The sequence below is a fragment of the Pseudopipra pipra genome, chromosome 2 (genome assembly GCF_036250125.1).
Source record: "Pseudopipra pipra isolate bDixPip1 chromosome 2, bDixPip1.hap1, whole genome shotgun sequence".
NCBI classification, from domain to species: domain Eukaryota; kingdom Metazoa; phylum Chordata; class Aves; order Passeriformes; family Pipridae; genus Pseudopipra; species Pseudopipra pipra.
The window spans coordinates 4,462,727-4,480,754 of NC_087550.1; the positions used below are offsets into that span (position 1 = coordinate 4,462,727).

Sequence of the window (18,028 nt, forward strand, 5' to 3'; positions counted from 1 at the left end):
GGGAAAAAACTCCTCACCTCCTGTGACTCACTTGTGGATGCATCTACGAAAGAAGAACCAAGAAATGCTACAGCAAGCACCACCAGAGCCAAGCACTTCCTGTTATTTCTTAGGTCCCAATGTCAGCTAATTTTCCAGAACTGAAACATCCTCTACAGCATAAAACCTGAGATTTGAATGCTCCATGACACGCATTTCAGAAAAATTGCTGACTTATCAAGGGTGCACCAAGTGGAATTCACACTGTACAAGTCTCACCCGCTGCAGCAGGTCAGGAACAAATATGAGGCATCACAAAAACAATGGTGGCTATCAAAGAAAAAGGCATCCATCAAAAATAAGTATTGCCCTGGTGAGTTTTCCATTGCACAGGCATACTCTGTGCTCATAGCACTTTCTTGCCTGACAAGGACTGTGTTTTGGTGTAAATTCAGCTCTTCTTTGTTTAGCTTTGAGCCTCTTGGCATGTAAGATGGAAACATTCAGCTGAAAAAAAGTCCCATAACCCAGAAGAGCCCTCAATGAGTTGGCTGAGGCTGGTTACAGCAACAGGGTGGAGGGCAGCATTAAGACACACCCCTCCACACTTCACTCATGCCCACTGCTGTGGCCTCTGTCCTGCCCTGTACTCAGGGTGCCCACTGGCAGCCCTGCTCCCCAGGGAGGTGAGCCAAGGGCAGCTCTTGGGTGTGCTCAGCCCTCCCGTGTCTTAAGCTGAGACAATAGAGGTTTCCACAGTTCATAGGGTTGTCTCAAGGCAGGTTTAGACCCAGTTTGTGACTTACAGTGGAAAAGCTTCTTGCCTCCCATTCCCACCCTGGGCATGACTTAGTTTTGTGCTGCAGTTCCTTGCTGGAAAATCAAGCACAGCTTTGTGCTGGGCCAGAGTCACCCTGACATCACCTCAGGCACATGCTGGTGCTCCCCCACAAGGAGCTGTGCTGGTGTCACCCCACCAGCCCCAGGCAGAGGAGGGTCCCACACTCAGGTGGCAGCCAGTACCTCCCAGGGATGATGTGAAACCTCCTGCAACCAGGATTCTGTGGCTCAGGGACCAAAACGGTTTTGTTGCCTCCTTTGTGTCAAAGTGAGATGACAGATACTAAAGTACCAACCAGCACAGGTGTGGACTAAGATCCTCTCCACCAGTCTTTATTTATTCGCTGCAGGGATATAGAGTATGGTATGTTACAAAATAAACCATGAAATGTTTACCAAGTGCAACTTTAACAAGTGAAAGCCCTAAAACAAGCTGCAGGAAGGCAAGAGCAAGTAACACTCCCAGGGCTGTGTCCAGTGTCAGAGTTCAAGAGAAGTGACTGAGTTCTGGAAGAGGCAGTGACCTCCTTCTCCTGACAAGGTACTTCCCTTCCCTTATACCAGAAGGGTATACCAGTCAGATTTCTGAGCAGAAACAAAGGATGGCTGGTTTATCTCCGCTGGAATGTGTAGGATAGTCAAGCCTGCAAGAAGTATTATGTGTTCTTCTGCCTGACACCAACAAACTAGCTGGATGTCTCATACTCTGTCTCTCACAGCTCTCTCCTCCTTCACCTGCGCTGCCTCTTACACCAGATGGGCCAGTGTACCCATTCAATCCTTGCTCTGAAAAAGGCCTGTCCTCTCTTGGCCCCTCAGCTGTAGAGAAGGTTTATGAACATCCCCAAGGACCAGAGGAGTGAGCAGTGTCCAGCACACAGAGGGTGATACAGCTACCATAGTTCAGCCTCTCCCTTTGAGAGGGAGGTCTCTCAGCAGCTCTCTGTCATCACCTTGTTGTATGTGAGGTGTTTCTCAGCAAAATGAAGAAAAACAGTCTCTTCACCCTGAGCAGGAGGACCTGTGACAGAAAGCCATGAGAATTCAGACAATGCCACCAGTGATCAGACTGCTTGACAGTTCATAATGCTTGTTTCATGAGCCAACAGGTACCAGAACTCTTCTAGGAGGAAAAAAAAATGTCTGGATAGCTAAACAGGCATGCTGAGAATAAAGGTTTGTTTTATTTGCCAACAAGTCACAGAAAACTGAGCTGAAACAGTCATTGGAAGGGCATTGTAGCATGTTCTCCTGGCCCTCAGCAGGACGAGGATGCCTCACAGACAGTTGTCTCATCCACCCTTTGAAACCCCCAGTGCTGGAGATCCTCTCCCAGAGGAAACGCTATTTCAGTGTTTCATCTAGAAAAAAAATATCCTGACCTAACTCTCCCTTGCTGCAGTTTAAGCCCATGGTTTCTTGTTCTAAACACAGTGGAGAAAGGGAAAAGCTCATTCCTTTCCCACTTGTGTTTTTCCCACGCAGGTGCTTCAAGGCTCTCATATGTCCTTTCAGTGTTTTCTTCTCTGCATTGGATGACACTGATTCTTTCAACTTCAGGCAAGCATTTAATTACAGACAGCTATTTTTTGGTCCAGGAGGTCATATATTTGCATTTGATGCTGAAGCCAGAGAGCTGTCCTAATGAGTGGCAGGAGGAATATACATGACAAAACCCTGTAAGATCCATGGGTCCATTTTTATCAAGAAGAGCTTTCGCTTCTTCTTGGTATCAATCACCCAAAAGGCACAAAGACAACAAAGTGCGGTAAAAACAAGTGAACCACGGAAAGACACAGGCTTCAAGGCTCAATGCTCCATACCCTAACATGGAGACACATGAAGAAAAATGGCCACAGGGATGAATGCCCATCACCTTGAATCTCCTCCACCGGGTCTCTTCATCTCCATTTGATGCTCTCTCTCTCTCTCTAATTTTCTGCAACAAAAGCTGTTGTTTCATAGCTGAGCATTACGCAAGGCTGGGCGGGAGGCGCTCCCGCCTTTTGGAAACTTCCTTTCCCCGGTGAACGGCGGAGCAGAGAGACGACCATCCCTCCTCCCGGGATGCACGTTTAAGGTCTTTCTTTCGGGTGGTTCGGAGTCCGGGGCTGAGTGCGGGGCCGGGGCCGCGGGGGCTGTGGCTGCTGCTGCCCCTGGGGCTGCGGCAGCGGCCGCTGCTGCACCCGCACCTGCTTCGGGGTGGGAGCGTAGGGCGTCGGGGGCAGCTCCCGCATCGCCCTGTCACACTCCGCCGGCAGGGTCTGCATCATCCGCTGCTCATCTGCAACGACAGAAGGACCCCGCGCTCAGGCACACGCTAAGAAGTCAAACAGCCAGGGAAATGTCCTTGGCCCCAAGCAGGAAAAGGCCAAGTGTCGATCTTAACCTGCCGCTCTCAAAGGTGTTCCTGCTATCCCAGTGAACAAGAAAAATCACCTCTCCCTGCCCATCTCGGGACAACGTGGAAGCTTTTTTTTTAATCTGCCTGGCGGAGATCAAGGTACCTGGAGCATTTGGGGCAGCTCTGCCCTGTCCATTGCGGGAATCAACTTTGTCAGGGAGACCCCAGTGGTCATCGATAGCCTGAGCTGCTCTGTCCTCTTTTGGAGGCTACTGAAGGGAAAGTGAGATGTAACACCAGGAAGCAACATCAAAGCACTCTGCCCTGCCATTATCCATGCTGGGATTTCCAGACACCTGGAAGCCAGAGATCCCTTTTCCCAGCATCAATTTTCTCACATACAGAAGAAGTAAATTCATGCCAGCTGACTTCTGATCACTGACTCATCATTCTGAAATGTCACTTAGCTTAATTTAGGGATTGAGGGATTTACCTCTTGGGAGGCTGAGTTGGCCTTAAGCACCACCAAACTGTTTCAAAGAGGCTGGTCACCCTCTTACAATAGTTCTCATTTTTCTAGATGTGTTTCAAAGAGGCTAGTCACCCTCTTACATTAGTTCTCGTTTTCCCAGACTCGTTTTCTTAATTCTTGCTGAATCCAGACCCAAGAATTGAGGATATGGTGTCACTGCACAACTGAAGGAGTAATCTATACCACTCAAATGGGAACAGCTATAATGTAAAATAACACTCAGATGGCTGAGCTCACACCAGCATTGCACTCACAAGGTATAGCAAAACTTCTGAGACAACATCCTGTGCTTGCACTGCTGTGAGCTCTCTCAGAAAATAGGAAAGCACTTGCCTGTTCTTCACAGTCATAGCTTTAGGGAAAGCAGGAGAGCCATGGAAAGTTACCTGTGCTCAGGTGTGGTGAGGTTGCTCTCACCTCAGCCATGGGACTGATCATGCTCACCCTTGTTGTCAGCCTGACCATTGGCATCTTTGAGGTACAGCTGAGGTTGCCTTCAGGAATTGCCCTCTTTATCTTGACAAAGGCTGCTGTGGTGTACAGAGCAGCTTCTACTCCCATTTTGTAACTCAAGAACTGACTGACACAGAGACTAGCTTTTTTTTGAGACCACACAGGAAGCCTCACACAGTGTGTGAGGGAAGAACTCAGAAAAAAGCCTTCAAACAGCCTCTGCCAGGGCAACCTGGCTGTAGCCTGCTGTTGCCTCCAGGTAGGCCAGATGACTCTTCCTGAGCAGGAGCCCAGTGTCCTCTGCCTACCCAAACCAGCAGTAATGCCCAGGCTGTGTGTAATTCAAAGCAACCTGTCTGTCAAGTCTGAGAGCCCACTCTCAGAGAGGACTCTGGCAGAGTATTTCCTGTGGTCTGAAAGAGGCATGAATTTTGGACAACAGATGAGACCTCTGCACACTCTGAAAACTTCAACACTTTAAAAGTGCCCCAAGTTGGACCTCCAGTGTTGACAGGCCTCCAAGGACATTGTTTGCAGAGGGGAAAAAGTGCTGTGAGATGCCTGAGGAAACACATAGAAAAGCTGAGCCCTTCTTGCCCCTGCTCACTATCTAGACTATTTCTGCATGTTACTAATGTTGTTAAGGATCTGAATTTTATACCACATAAATTTAACGAAAAAAAAATCTGCTGACAGACTATCTAAGTGTATATTTTAGCCCCATGGATGCTCCTGACTGGTGACCTTGGCCAAGTTTTAGAGGAGCAATTCTTCCCCCACAAATAAACAAAAGGGCTTGAGAACAAGAAGTCCTTTGTTCAAGGCATTTATCATAAAATGAGACTGGCAATGCCAGCTGATCTGCTCAGATTCACCATATGCTAAAATCAGGTTGTTGCTCATGACAAGGCAGAGAGCACACTCCTGACCACAGGAAAGTTCAGCGGGAAGCTCTAGGATTTTAGGTGTCTGGGTAGCAACATAAAGCCCCTTAAACACTTACCATCACCTTCACGCCTTTTTGCTTTCCTCCTCCTGATACAATAAATAAGCCAAATCACAAAGATGACAAAAACGAGTGCACCGCCCGCTATGCTTAAGATGAGATAAAGGTCCAGCTTGCCTAGTTAAGAGGATGAAAGAGGATGTTAGATGGAAGGAAATAACTTGCACAACATCTACTTAGAATTCTGTATTTTCTTCCATTGACTGTAAAGGCAGAGCATGCCTTTTCTGGAGAATTTTGATTGCTCCATAATGGATTCGAGTCCTGCAGAAAATTGAAACCAGAGCATTCATGTGTGCCAGCTCATCTTATTTAAATTACCACAAATGCCTGGTTCTTGCTAGCAATGGACCCATTTACGGACAATGAGCATCCAGGCAGTACTCAACAAAAATAAACTTCTTAAGTACTTTCTACTGAGCTGGAAACACTGAGACTAGCTTGCTTTCACAGTATTTTGGTACTTCCTCTTCAATTTTTGGCTGTACACAAATTAAAAAAAAAAAAAAAAAAACAGTAAAAAGGAAAAGAACATAACCAAATACATCACAGACTCAAAACGAGAGTTTGGTTTGCCTGTATGCAAAAATTTATATGAGTCTTCCTGTTCCTTCACCACAGAAGGTTTGCTGGATGCTGGCCTTCCTTCACCACCTCCTGCTCGGGCTGTCCTCCTGGCATTCAGTGATAACACTGGAGCACAGGTGCCATGGAGCTGAACCCAGCAGAAGTGCACCTTCCTTGGCTTATTAGGGCACAAAGCACCAAAGGGGAGACCACCACTGGTACCACCTTTATCATTCAGTGGGCGTGCACATGGAGAGCAAAGAGCAAGGACACAAATCTGAGATGTCTGCACTATAAAGATCACCATCAGCCTGGGCTGCCCCAGTGGAGAAAAAAAAAAGATGAGTACCCTCAGGGATGTGGTTATTCTCACCTGTTTTAGCTGCAAAAGACACCGAGGTGTATTTTGCCCTTTCTGTGCCTGTTTCTCCCAGCTGACTGTAAGAGGAGCCCAGGCAGATTCACATATTTTCATACACTTTTCATACACTTTTTATACACTTGTATGAAAAGTTAGCTGAGCTGAAACCCACCTGAAGCATGCCTTGCTTGCTAGAAGTCAAAATTCAGGGTGATTGGCTTTAATTGCAGGGCCAAGTGTTCAGAGAGGATAGCAGGGTTGGAAAGAGGTTTAACTGCAAGGTGAGGGATTTTTAATCCACTATGGATCTGGCAGACTCCTGCCACCACACAGAAAGGCTTGAGGGGTTTTTAGTTTGAGGGGGGAGGGTAGTGCTAACTGGGTTGAGAGGTTTTTTGGTGTCTGAGAAATGCCATATTTGTACCTTAAAGATCAGTGTGGCAAACCTTTCATTTCCCTGTTAATAATGTGAGAAAAAACAAACTCTCCCACCCAACTCACCTTGTGAAAGAAGAGCATTTTTCAAGGGTGAGAAGGAGTGAAATCTATGTTATCTAGCTGATGGCTAACGTCTGCCTATACCAGCAGTACAGGTGGGCCTGTTCTTGCCTGGCTTGTTCCTTGGCATAGCCGGCTTCTGCCAGCATTTCCTCATTAAGACAAGGTGTTGGGGATAGTTTGCCCTGCTGTAAACAGCCCTAATCCAGCAGCACACACTCATACCTCTCGTCCCTTCCCAATGCTAGCACTGTGCAGTCCATCAGGTCAGGCAGCTCATGCAGCAGCAAAAAACCCACCTTGTTCAGCTATATTAGACATCAGGAGGGTTTCTCAGGAGGCAAGGGCATCATGGGGGAGCAGAGACCACCCCGTCCCTCAGCTCTGTGCCCTTCAGTCAGCCTCAGCAGTAAAACCTATATACCTTAGGGCTTGTTCCCTCCCTCCTCACACCATGGGCTGACCTTCAGATTTGGACTTTCCCTAGATTCACTGTGGCAGAAATAGATGGATATTGGAAATACTGAGCCAGCTCTCTCAAGCCTGCCCCCCACCCCCCTCCACTAGCTCCAGCAGGAACCTGGAGCCAGGGAATGCTTCAAGCAAAGCCCTTGAGATTGGGTGGGATGAACCCAAGCCCAGCAAATTCAAGGACTTTTCCCCAGTTAAGCACTGGAATTCTGAACTTTGAACCACATCCAGTGTCCTACCAGTATAATTTGTCCTTTGTTTCTGCCTTAACTTTCAGAACTTTTACTGGGGGGAGGAGATGAATCACACAATGACTTCTTTTGCGTATTTAATAATTTTTCAGCATGACCCTGACCATTTAAAATGCAATCCCTTCAGTTCTTTTGCTGCACCTGTGATTTAGAAAGATGATACTTCAACTGAGTAAGAAAAACCATAGAAAGATCACACTTCACCTGAGTGAGAGAAACCATGGTACACTTGAGCCATCCTCACCTGAGCCATGCAACCCCAAAGCTTAGCTACATTCTCCATAACTTCTCTCCTGATTTCTAGGCCAAGCTGGAGAGTTCAAGCAGCTTATTTTTCCCCTTGTGAGAGCACCCTTCCACATCCACATGTGGCAGGCAACCACCACCTTCATAGACATGATTACGCAGAGGAGAAAACACACAGGTGATTTCTCAATTATGAGGATGTAAATCAAAAGCAAATCCTCTGAAATCAATGTTGTGGCTCCATATACACACGAGAAGATCCCAGGCCATATTTTCCAAAAATAAACTGTTAATTTATGTTGTGGTAGTTTGTGTAGTTTTATACTATATCACTGAAGACAACTCTTTGGCTCTGGACCACTTGAGTGAAGTCAACCTTTGGGAAGCACCATTAGTTTTAAAGGAATAAAGGAGGATAAAAAGTAAGAGGAAAGTGCTTTCTGCCTTTTGCAGACTGCTGTATGTCATTAACACACTTTCAGGCCCACTTCCCTGCTTTCTTCATCGGTCTATCTCTAGTGGTGGTCAACACCACTCAAGTCTATCAGGAAGCTGACACCAAAAATTCTGTTAGGGTACTTCTGGCAGCTTTTGGCAGAAGAGTCAGCAGTGATGGAGGGGAGGGAGAAAATGATGGGATAACCAAGGATCTCTCTCTGATTCGTTCACCCTGAGACAGCCTGATCTGTCTGGGAGGCTGAAGTTTCACTCAGAAAACTTCACCTCGAGTGGGAGCAGCACTGGAGTGGGTACTGGAGACCTCATTACCATCCACGAGGCTCTTGATTCCAGAAAAACCTGTCCCACTCTTCCTGCAACCCCCAGACCTCACTCACGTCCCGGCTACCACAGCAGCATCAGCTCCCAGTAACTGTGCCAACATTAGGCTCCCAGTACCGAGTACCCAGGACCATCAGTGCTCCTGGCACCTGGACCAGTCCTACGTGTATGGGCAACTGCATCAGGCTGTGTGGGTCCTCCCTAGCAGATTCTGACAAAAGAAAGCTCTTACCTGAGCACTTAATTGCTTTTTCAACCATTTTTTCACTGACTTGGTTCTTAACAGCACATCTGAATGTCCCAGAATGCCGTGTCTGCAATTCCAACATGGCTGCATTCTTTTGGATTTTTCTGCCATTAGGTTGAGTCAGTTCTATAGTAAATTCTTCACCTTTAGCCTTGTGGTCCACTTCACACTTGACAGATACAGTTTTATTCATGCATTCAGTGCTGAGGATTGGCTGAGGGACAGGCTCTGAAAAAGAAGAGAAGGGACAGGCACATCTGAGATGGTTTCTCCTTTTGAAAACCTCCATTATTAAGCAGAACAGAGAATTAACCCCAAATAACCAGATAATGAGAATGAACCTGCTAACAGAAGAATGAAGAGCAAATTAGGCCTCTACTGCAGAAGTAGCATGACCATAATAAAGAAAGTGCAGTGCAGTAGCCTACATATTTGGCCCAGCAAAGCAGAGCTGCACCACTGTGGCTGGGCTGCTTTCAGTCTCAGCCTGGCTCACAGCCAGCCAGGCAGGTGAAGGGAGGAAGCTGGGATTCCAGGGAGGCAGTGGATGGCAGGTGCTCAGAGCCACAGACCCCTCCAACTCCAGCCCCCGTGTCTTGGTGAAAATGAAGTTGGCCCTGCTCTGCCTGTGCCCATCGGGAGAGATTCTCTCTAAAGCAGGAAAAACAGCTGCTTATGATGCTCTGTGTACTACCAGCAGCACTCAGCCAGCTCAACAGCCACAGCATGAAAGCCCATCAAACCAGAATGGAAAACACAAAACAGACACCTCAGCTCTCAGTGAGGTTGTGACAGAGAAAACTGATTTCTGTCTTTTCTTACGCCCTGCAAACAACCAGTTACATTTTGGTTCCAGTTTCTCTATCACTGGTGGCATTGAAAGAGCCAGAAAAGCCTGTGGGGTTTTTCTCGACTAGGGGCAACTGGCAGGGACAGCCAGTTGGAAAGAAAAATATTTCACAGAATATTCTGAGTCGGAAGAGACCCACGAGGATCATCAAGTCCAACTCATAAGTGAATTGCCCCTACAGGGATCACACTCACAACCTTGGCATTGTTAGCACTGTGCTCTCATCAACTGAGCTAATCTCAGAGTCCACCTGTTAGACCAAGTAAATAAAAACCTGCCAGGGTCACCTTTAGTTACAGGCAGTGTAAGTTATGGAGATCATAAATTTTAAAGCCAGTGAGGGCTGTTCATGGCACATGCAGTTTGGGTTTACACATGACATCTGCAGCCACGCTTTCCCTGTTAAGTCCACTCCTCTTCTGCAAACTGTAACCAGTTATTCAGGGGAACATCCCTGTGTGAAACACTAGAGTCCAGGTGCTGGTGATGGAGTTGTGTTAGGATATCATTGAAACTGTGTTTTGTTTTTTTTTAACAACTGTTTGCCCAGCCCTAGTAACAAGGGGGTAACCTCACTGACAAATTACTCCAGCGCCCAAGAGTTACTACAGGACTTTACTTCCAAAAATGTGTGTCAGACGTTAGGCAACCTCTCTGCACAGTTCTGCTGGATAGTAGAGGAAATGATGCAGCACACAACTGGGTTGGAACATTAACCTTAACCTGAAACAAGGACACCCCAATGACAGTTCAGTGGCTTAAAACATGAGCAAACAGCATCAGGCCCTGATGACTTTCTGAATCTGTTTGCAATAATAGTTCTCAAAGTAATGAGACACCCTCACTGCTCAGCAGCCCCTTAGACACAGGGCTTCCCATTGCACAGAAACCCTGCTAAAACCATTCCAGCTGTCGTTGCTGCCTCATCAGGGTATAATTTCTGTAGTGCCAGCTGGTGCCCAGGAACTTGAGAGGTTGGCAAAGGTGTGCATGCTGGCTGAAGAAGGACAGAGCAAAACTATCTTCTTTTTGGGGGAAAAATACATGCTGTCCTACAGCTTAGAGGCCTGGAGAGGTGGCAGCAGCCATAAAGGAGCAGAATAACCATCCCCCATCTTCCTTGCTCATCTGAAAAACTTTGGGCTGCTACTGCTCTGATCCCTAAGGACAAGATTCAGCAAAGGCTGCCTTCGTGCTTTGAGCCTATGCAGCTGAAATCCCCAGGTGTGTGCTTAATTGTGCTTTGAACAGCATCCTGCTTCCAGAAACCTCTTGTGGGAACACAGCAGCCTACATGAGGTTTCTGGAAGCGGGATGCTGCTGGGAGCCCAGCCCCCCTCGCAGGGTGCTACCCCAGCCCAGGGTCCCAGCACCACTGGTGGTGCTGCAGTAGGGCCGACCACACCCACCCTGCTCTCAACACAAATCTGCTCACAGCTGCTTTCTTGGGCATGTGCAGAAATCTGGTGGCTGACAAGCAGGGGAGCCAGAAAGAAGGCAGGGGTCTCAGGCCGTCTATAAGAGCAGGAGAAGGGAGAAGAGAGGCAGACAGCTGTCAGTGGCGGGAGGAGGAAGGTATGTCTTACAGAAGTCCTCCTGCCCCCATATCAGAAAGGAGGGCAATCAATGAGTAGGAAAGGCTGCAGGAGAGAAAAAAAAGGACCAAATCTTATTCAGCTATGCTGAGAATGGTATGGGAAGAGCAAAAACTCACCCTGAACAAAGAAGCTTGTCTTTTCTTCTGCCTTCCATTTTCCATCCCGCTCATAAACAGTCACTGTGTAATTTCCACTGTCCCCTTTCACCACCTGACGTATTTGCAGAGTCCCATTTTGGAGTATCTTACACCTGCACTGGTCCTTGTTCACAAAGTACTTAACATCATTATCTTTGAGCTGAACCAGCCTCTGTCCATCTCTCTTCCATATGGCATGGTATATGCTCCCAGGAGCAGTGATGTTGAGAAGAGCCGTCTCATTCACTGCCTTGTAAAGCCGGTTGACGACAGAGCCTGTGAAGGGAAGCACAACCAGCCCATCAGTGGTCTCCAGCAGCCCTCGCTGCCATGCTCAGCAGCCACAGCAGTCACCCAAAAGGTTGTCATTTGCTCCTCCCCAGGTTGCCTGAGTGTCTCTGCATTACCGTTGCCATCTTCTTCCCCTGCTCCAAAGCACCTCTTGGTGCTAGATAAATGTCAGCATCCAGTTTAATTCTGAGAGGCAAGAAAGCTAGGAGTCCAGCTTTCAAAAGCTGACTTTTTATACCCTGGCTGACTTACTTGGAGTGACTCTGGATGCCAAGATTCATGGCTGCCTATGTATTTAACCCTGAACTTAACCCTTCCTGAAAATAAGGTCGCTTTGGTGTGTTTTGCACATGGCACATGCTGGTACCTAGAGCACCCACCACTGCAAACATTACTGCAGGCAGCAAGAACACAGACCAGCAGTGTCCCTGGACGTAGGATCTGTTCAGCAACAACAGTGATAACAATAATTATAACAACAGTGGCCTGTGTCAAGCAGTAGTGAGTGTAAGGCACTGAACGGAAGGCAGACCCACTGCAGTGCCCCCTCCTCAACCATTCCAGGCACCCTGCCCCACTGGAATGTATCCACTTGATTTTCCTAGCACTCGACCCTGGTGGGGCAAGTAAGGCAGGCAGAAACAAGCAGCCACTCACATCCTGTGAACTGACGGGGTGCTGGAAACATTACAAGATAAGCAAAGGTGAAAAAAACCCTTTTCTCTTTGCAGGTCTCCTTTGTTGACAGCTGCCTTCTCCAGAGCAGTTCAGAGTAGGAGCTTCCCAAAGGACTGGGAAGCACTTGAGCATGGGGTTGCCAAAGGGGATATTCAGGAAAGCCAAGGATGCTAAAAGTCTACACCAGAGGGGACAACAGGCCCTTCAGACCGTGCTCAGGCGTCCTGCCCTCTCCCCTCCAGGCTGCTTCACACATGGCCCTTGCAGGACCCACCCCACGCTTTCAGAGTGCAAAATTTGTTGGGAGGTCATTTCAAGTACTGTCCCCACCCCCGAGGCAGGTGGAAAATCTGCAGGAGGAGGTAGAAACCTGCGTGCAAGTGTCAGGTGGGATAAGCTCACCGGCAACCGACCGTGCACTCAGGGCCACGGATTGTTTCATTTCTCGTTTTCTGATGCTCATTCCTCCTCAATTTACGGGATGAAGCCAATCAGCAGGAAGAGCTGATTCTGCTCTAATTTTATATACTTTAAGCACTTTTTCTCCACAGAGAGAAAAACTATGCTTTTGCGTATTTTTTATTACAGTGCTTTATTCCTGGTATCTAGGAGAATGACAAACTGACCCACAGAGGGGAAACTGAAATCCAGCGGCTATTTCATTAAACCAACAATATTAGATATAATCAAAGAACTAAAATGCTGTGCCTCTGCAACAAGAACATTAATGCTGTAGTGCTTCTGGGCACATTCACCTAAATTCAGTCTAAAGAGAGGCTGTTCTTTCAGCATTGCCTTTCTTACAAAGTATTTGACATATCTACTGAAATATCCTGAAATCGAGCTATCAACTAAACAGCCTTGGAAACAGCTATGACCCACACAGGCGACACTGCAGATTATACCCAAATATTTGAATTCTGACATTTGTTTCTGCTCAGTCATGAACAACTATTTAGAGCTAGTAACAGGATTTCTTTGCACAACAGAGACTACTTATATTTTCTCTCTGAAAGTAAAGGAAAAAAGTAATCTGGGTTTTCAAAGATAATTCAATGGCACCTCTGTGAACAGACCACTGAGACACAACTATCTGATCCCCATAGTTTTGCTAGTGGAAAGCTGAGTATCCCACACATATACTAAAAATCTGTTTAGCTAATTAAATATTTCTGTTAAAAAAATGTCAACTGAAATGTGCTCCAAGGGGCAGAAAGATCTGAACTGAGAGCCCAGAGCTCACTCACGATCACAAGAAAGAGTTAGAAGTTCCCATAGTAGCTTTAGAGAAGGAAGTAAGTCTTTGAAACAAGTTTTCCATTCAAGGGAATAGTCATCATTTCTGCTGGGGAACGTTTCATAGATCATGTACATTAAAAAAAAAAAGAAAATCCTTATTTATCTATTAATTTTGTTCTGAAGGAAAAGCAAAGCATTAAAGAGCCATACATACAATCTGCATTGGAATGAAACAGAGAAAAAAAAAGTTATGCATGCTTGTGTTGTCTCCATCTCTTATAACCTTCTCTAATCTATGAGTTAACACCCTAATTAAGTTTTTAGATTAATATTTTAAAAAATAATGAGAACAATAATGTGCAAAATATATAAAAGATACATTTATTTGCTTGCTGTTTTCACATTTTAGACCTCAACTCCACTGAAGACACTGAAATACATCACTCTGTTAATATTTATGGAAGAATATAAATTACGCTTTCAAAAGATTTGCGCATCTTCGATAAGAAAAGGAAATTACATGCGATAATGCACAGCGAACAGAGGATCTCTAATGTAGTACAAGCTACCTTGAGGGCAGAAAGAAAACTGCATGCTGACATTTCTCATTATACATGTGTCAAATTAAGGCTCATTAACTTAAAACCAAAACTCTTTACAGCTTATTATTATAACTGGAATATGAAACTCAGGTCCTGCCCTCCCCCCGGCTGAAAATTAAATCAAATAATAATAGCAATAACTCAGATGTCTTCACTCACTGGAAAAGTGGAACTAGTGGTGTCTTATCAGTAACAGCCCACCAAGTTGTAAATGGCTTAAAATGCAATTTTAACGTTAGCCCAAAAGAGAAAAAAAAGGGTAAGAAAAACTCACATTTTACACTGGAAAATAAAAGCAGCAAGCACTTGACTAGGAAAATCCTCCCAAAGTTCATTTTCAGGGTCAAAAAAAAAAAAAATCCACTGTCTCCTTGTCTAATGACAGCTCCTGGCAGGTGAAAGGATTGTCTGCTGTGAGCAGTCATGGGACGTGTCAGTACAGCCCTTGTGCCCTCCTCCCCTCCTCCAGCTCTCACCCGGCACTTCTTGTTTCTAGCACAGACACACACACACACAAAAAAAAAAGGGGCAGAAATACCTCTCAAAGGAGGGCTTTGTCAGGATGGGGACAATGTGTAGCAACAAAGAAAATGTACATTCAAGGCAGGAACACCCCTGAGGTTTGCCCACCCAGCTGGAGGGTCAGCTGAGCCCTTGTCCTCTTCAGCAATTACCCAAAGAGTTCAGCTCCAGCATCCACGTGTCACCATCCTCAAGAGATGGATGCAGTTTTTGGGTGGGGTAACGATGGAAATCCTTCTTCTCCCCTGTAGTCTTAGCAGCAAGGGGACAGCAAGCCCAGGACCCCCCGTGAGGACCAGGTGCCTGCTGGCTGTCGGACAACGTTTGCAAAGGAGACACACTTCTCTTGGAAACCATCAGGAATCAGCTTCACATCAACACCTGATCCATGAGGGGCTTGCCAGTGCCACAAAGGCATCCTGCAGTCAGGGCCAGCATCTGGGCAAGCTGTGAGAGACGGATGAGCATGGAAGGGGATGAGAACACAGCCTTGGATGTAGCCATGAACCATCCCTGAAGCTGGCTGGTGTGGGAAGGAGCACGAGGAAAGAAGCCGTGAGGAGGCAGGGGAGCTAGGTGCAAAAACACATGAGAAGATAATAAAATCTTTATTCCTGATTCCAATATGAAACAGATGGAGTGGTGAGGATTTTGAATCTTACCCTCCTCAGCACAATTCCTCTGGCTACAGTGGCCACTGAAATCTTTCAGCTTTTTATCACAGGTGTAGACCAAGAAAGAAGACAGAAGAACACCTGTGGTACAATATTAGATAAATCTTTCTTGTTCATTCATGCCATTCTTCTTCCTTGAAGTTAAAGGAAGGTCTTGTGAGACACCTCCTCTTCTTCAGCTTCATCATTTTTTAACCGCTACTAATGAGGTAAAAAACACCTCTTTTTGCAAAAAAGGAGAAAAATTTATCTAAGGTAAAGTGCACTAAAGTCACAGTATTGCTGCCTCTGAACCAAGCTTTTCTTCCTTCTTTCTGTTATTATTTCCTCACAAAGAACGCACAACAGAGGTACACACAAGAGGAGAGAGGAAACAACAGGAATGAGATGACATTTCTGTGCCTGACCTCCATCCTCTGTGGCAAAAAGCAAGCTGAGGGCAGGGGCTGCCATGCCCAGGTATCTCCCCAGCTAAGAAGGTTGTGTCGACCTCTTGGACACATCTGCTTCCAGCCCAAGTGCTTAAATGACTTTGGGCAAAAGGCAGTAACACCAATCTCTCCTGCCTTTTTTTTTGTTTTCTTCTTTTTTTTTTTTTTTTGCTGTGTCCATCAAGCAGAGTGGAGGGAGGCCCCCAGCATGCTGAAACCACTGCCACACTTTGCTCAGCTCCTTTCTTCCTCAGGGAAACATCCCTCAAAGCCACCACCAGCTTCCAGTGTCCCCCCTGCATGTTGTCAGTTTGTCACATGCTCGTATTGTGAACATGCTGGGGCAGGGTCTGTCCTTCTGCTCTGAGCACACACAGCCTGCTCAGTGCCATCCTGCTCACAACAAGCTGCCTGCTGTGGAGATGCAGGCAGAAACTGGGACTGGTACAAATCAAACACAAATGGAAAGATACGTGTGTGCGTGAAAAGTGAGGTAAAGCTCCATGGCAGTAGGACAAGGTGTAAAAGGATTCCCTGTATTAACAATGAAGGCCATGACTTCCAGTGAGTCAGTTTGTCAGGCCCACTCATGCTCTTGCAAAATGACAGCTGAAATGAGTCAGACTGAAAGCCCCTGTGCTCCAGCAGACCAGTTACAGCACACCAAACATCCTTGTTTCTATTACAGCAACAAGTAGATTGGAGCGGGAAACCTGAAGGGTCTGTTCAAAAATGTGCACAAGGGCACACCTCTCATCTGCAGCAAGGATTCCCTGGGAGATCCTGGCGTGTGCATGGTCCATCCCACCAAGCATCAGAAACCTCCTGCACCATCAGACCCAGCTGGACAAGGAGAAAGCAGCCCATGTCTCTAATCTCAGTCTTCCTGCCAGATGAGAAGTGGGGAAATGGCAATATCCTGCCAGCTTTACCCTCCCTCCCTTGAGGAGCAAGACAGTGCCATGCTGCAGTCCTGACTGGGCTTTAATTCCAATTTTAGAAGAAGGAAGGGATTTTCTGGACGTTACTGGGAAGGAAACACTGTAAGTCCATGCACTGATGTCTCTGTTTCCCCCCAAGGGAAGGCATTAAGAAGAAGGTGTCTGTGGGTATCTCTGGAAAGCATAGCAGCTTTGGGCTACTGCCAAAAAGGAGCTCTGGAAGCCAGTGTGGACTTTCAGTAATGTGGCACAGGATGCACATCCTGAAAAAACCTCTACAGCAGAGACCACTGGCAGAGCAGCCTCCCACAGCAGCTGGTGATCACCCCCAAGGCAGAGGGACAGGCATGGAGAGAGCTGTGGCCTGAATCTGTGTGTGGCCACAGCCCAGACACTGCTCCAGGCTGTGCTGGGCAGGATGAGGCGAGGTCTGCCAGGAGGTGAGGTCTGCCAGGCCTGTGGATAACTGTGCTCTTACACTCTTCTGCTCGCTGCAGACGCCCTCTCTCCCACCCCTCACACAGGAAGTAACACCACTGGGCTAAACAAGTGCCAGCTGCAAAACCAGGGCACTGATACAAAAGTAGATGTCTCCCAGTGCACTGGTGCTGGACCTGCCTTTAGTTAGACCTGTCAGCTGAGGATGCTTGACCCCTGTTTACCCCACTGCTTTGCTAGAGACCTCCACCTTCTGACACACAGAAGAGCAGAGGGCCAAACACAGCCTTGACAGTGGGCTGGTACTTTGCAGGCACTGTGAGCTCTGTGGTATGGTTTCCACTGCAAAAGCCACAAAGCATTGTAGTCATATACAGTTGCTTCTGTGGCTTGCTCTCTCTCTTTTACTCTTCTGTTCTTTGTAATACACTACACAGTTTCCTCACAGGGAATGTAAGTTATCATACTTACATTTCCACGTAAAAGTGACAGACTCCCACACATCTGAAGGCAACATCTCAAGAGACAACATGCAGTTGTTCCCAACTCTTAAGTCTTCAACTTAGTGATGAGCCAATAAACATTCATGCCTGAGGCTTATTTAAAAAAAAAAAAAAGGAGAAAGAAAAAAAGATTGTTATTTGATCTGCTAGAAAAGGAAGACTACAAATACACTTAGCATGTTCTGAGAGTTTGCAGCATCTCCTCTGGTATGAAGCTTAGGTCGTAATAAATGGCATTTGCACAGGAGTTAGACACCTTGCACTCACCATGACCACCCAGGACCTTCACCATGAAAAGTGACAGGAATGTTGTAAATTCAAACTTCTAAATTTCTCACGAGGACAGGCCTTTGGTGAGGCACAGTGTGTGAGGAGAAGAGCGAATGTGATCCTCATTGGAATGCTGGACGGGACATATATGGAGGGGAAGCTTTGGGTTAGGGTAACCTTACTCTTGGGAGCTCTCCTGGCTTTGCATCCCAGCCTGCAAGACTAACAGCTGAGCCCTGGCTGGGTTGCCCTGACTGGTAGCTGAGGGTTTCACAATGG

The 18,028-nt window shown here is 46.7% G+C and overlaps 1 protein-coding gene across 1 annotated transcript; it reads right to left on the reverse strand.

Annotated features, from left to right (window-relative positions):
* Nucleotides 1–1,108: 1,108 nt before the first annotated feature.
* Nucleotides 1,109–14,401, reverse strand: CD2 (CD2 molecule). The gene is made up of 5 exons (XM_064643398.1): nucleotides 14,245–14,401; nucleotides 11,140–11,436; nucleotides 8,561–8,803; nucleotides 5,152–5,271; nucleotides 1,109–3,103 (listed from the first exon to the last, which is right to left on the reverse strand). Exons 1-5 carry the CDS (start codon nucleotides 14,393–14,395, stop codon nucleotides 2,895–2,897), a joined length of 1,020 nt encoding a protein of 339 aa, XP_064499468.1. The 5' UTR covers nucleotides 14,396–14,401; the 3' UTR covers nucleotides 1,109–2,894.
* Nucleotides 14,402–18,028: the final 3,627 nt, after the last annotated feature.

What these genes read in the sequence shown, in the direction of transcription:
- CD2 (XM_064643398.1), bottom strand. Translation starts at nt 14,395, where the DNA reads ATGACTGCTCACAGCAGACAATCCTTTCACCTGCCAGGAGCTGTCATT. An exon ending in TTTATTTTCCAGTGTAAAAT is followed by an intron (nt 11,437 to 14,244) that starts GTGAGTTTTTCT and finishes TTCCCTTCACAG; the next exon opens with GCTCTGTCGTCAACCGGCTT. An exon ending in AAAAAGGCGTGAAGGTGATG is followed by an intron (nt 3,104 to 5,151) that starts GTAAGTGTTTAA and finishes CTGTCGTTGCAG; the next exon opens with ATGAGCAGCGGATGATGCAG.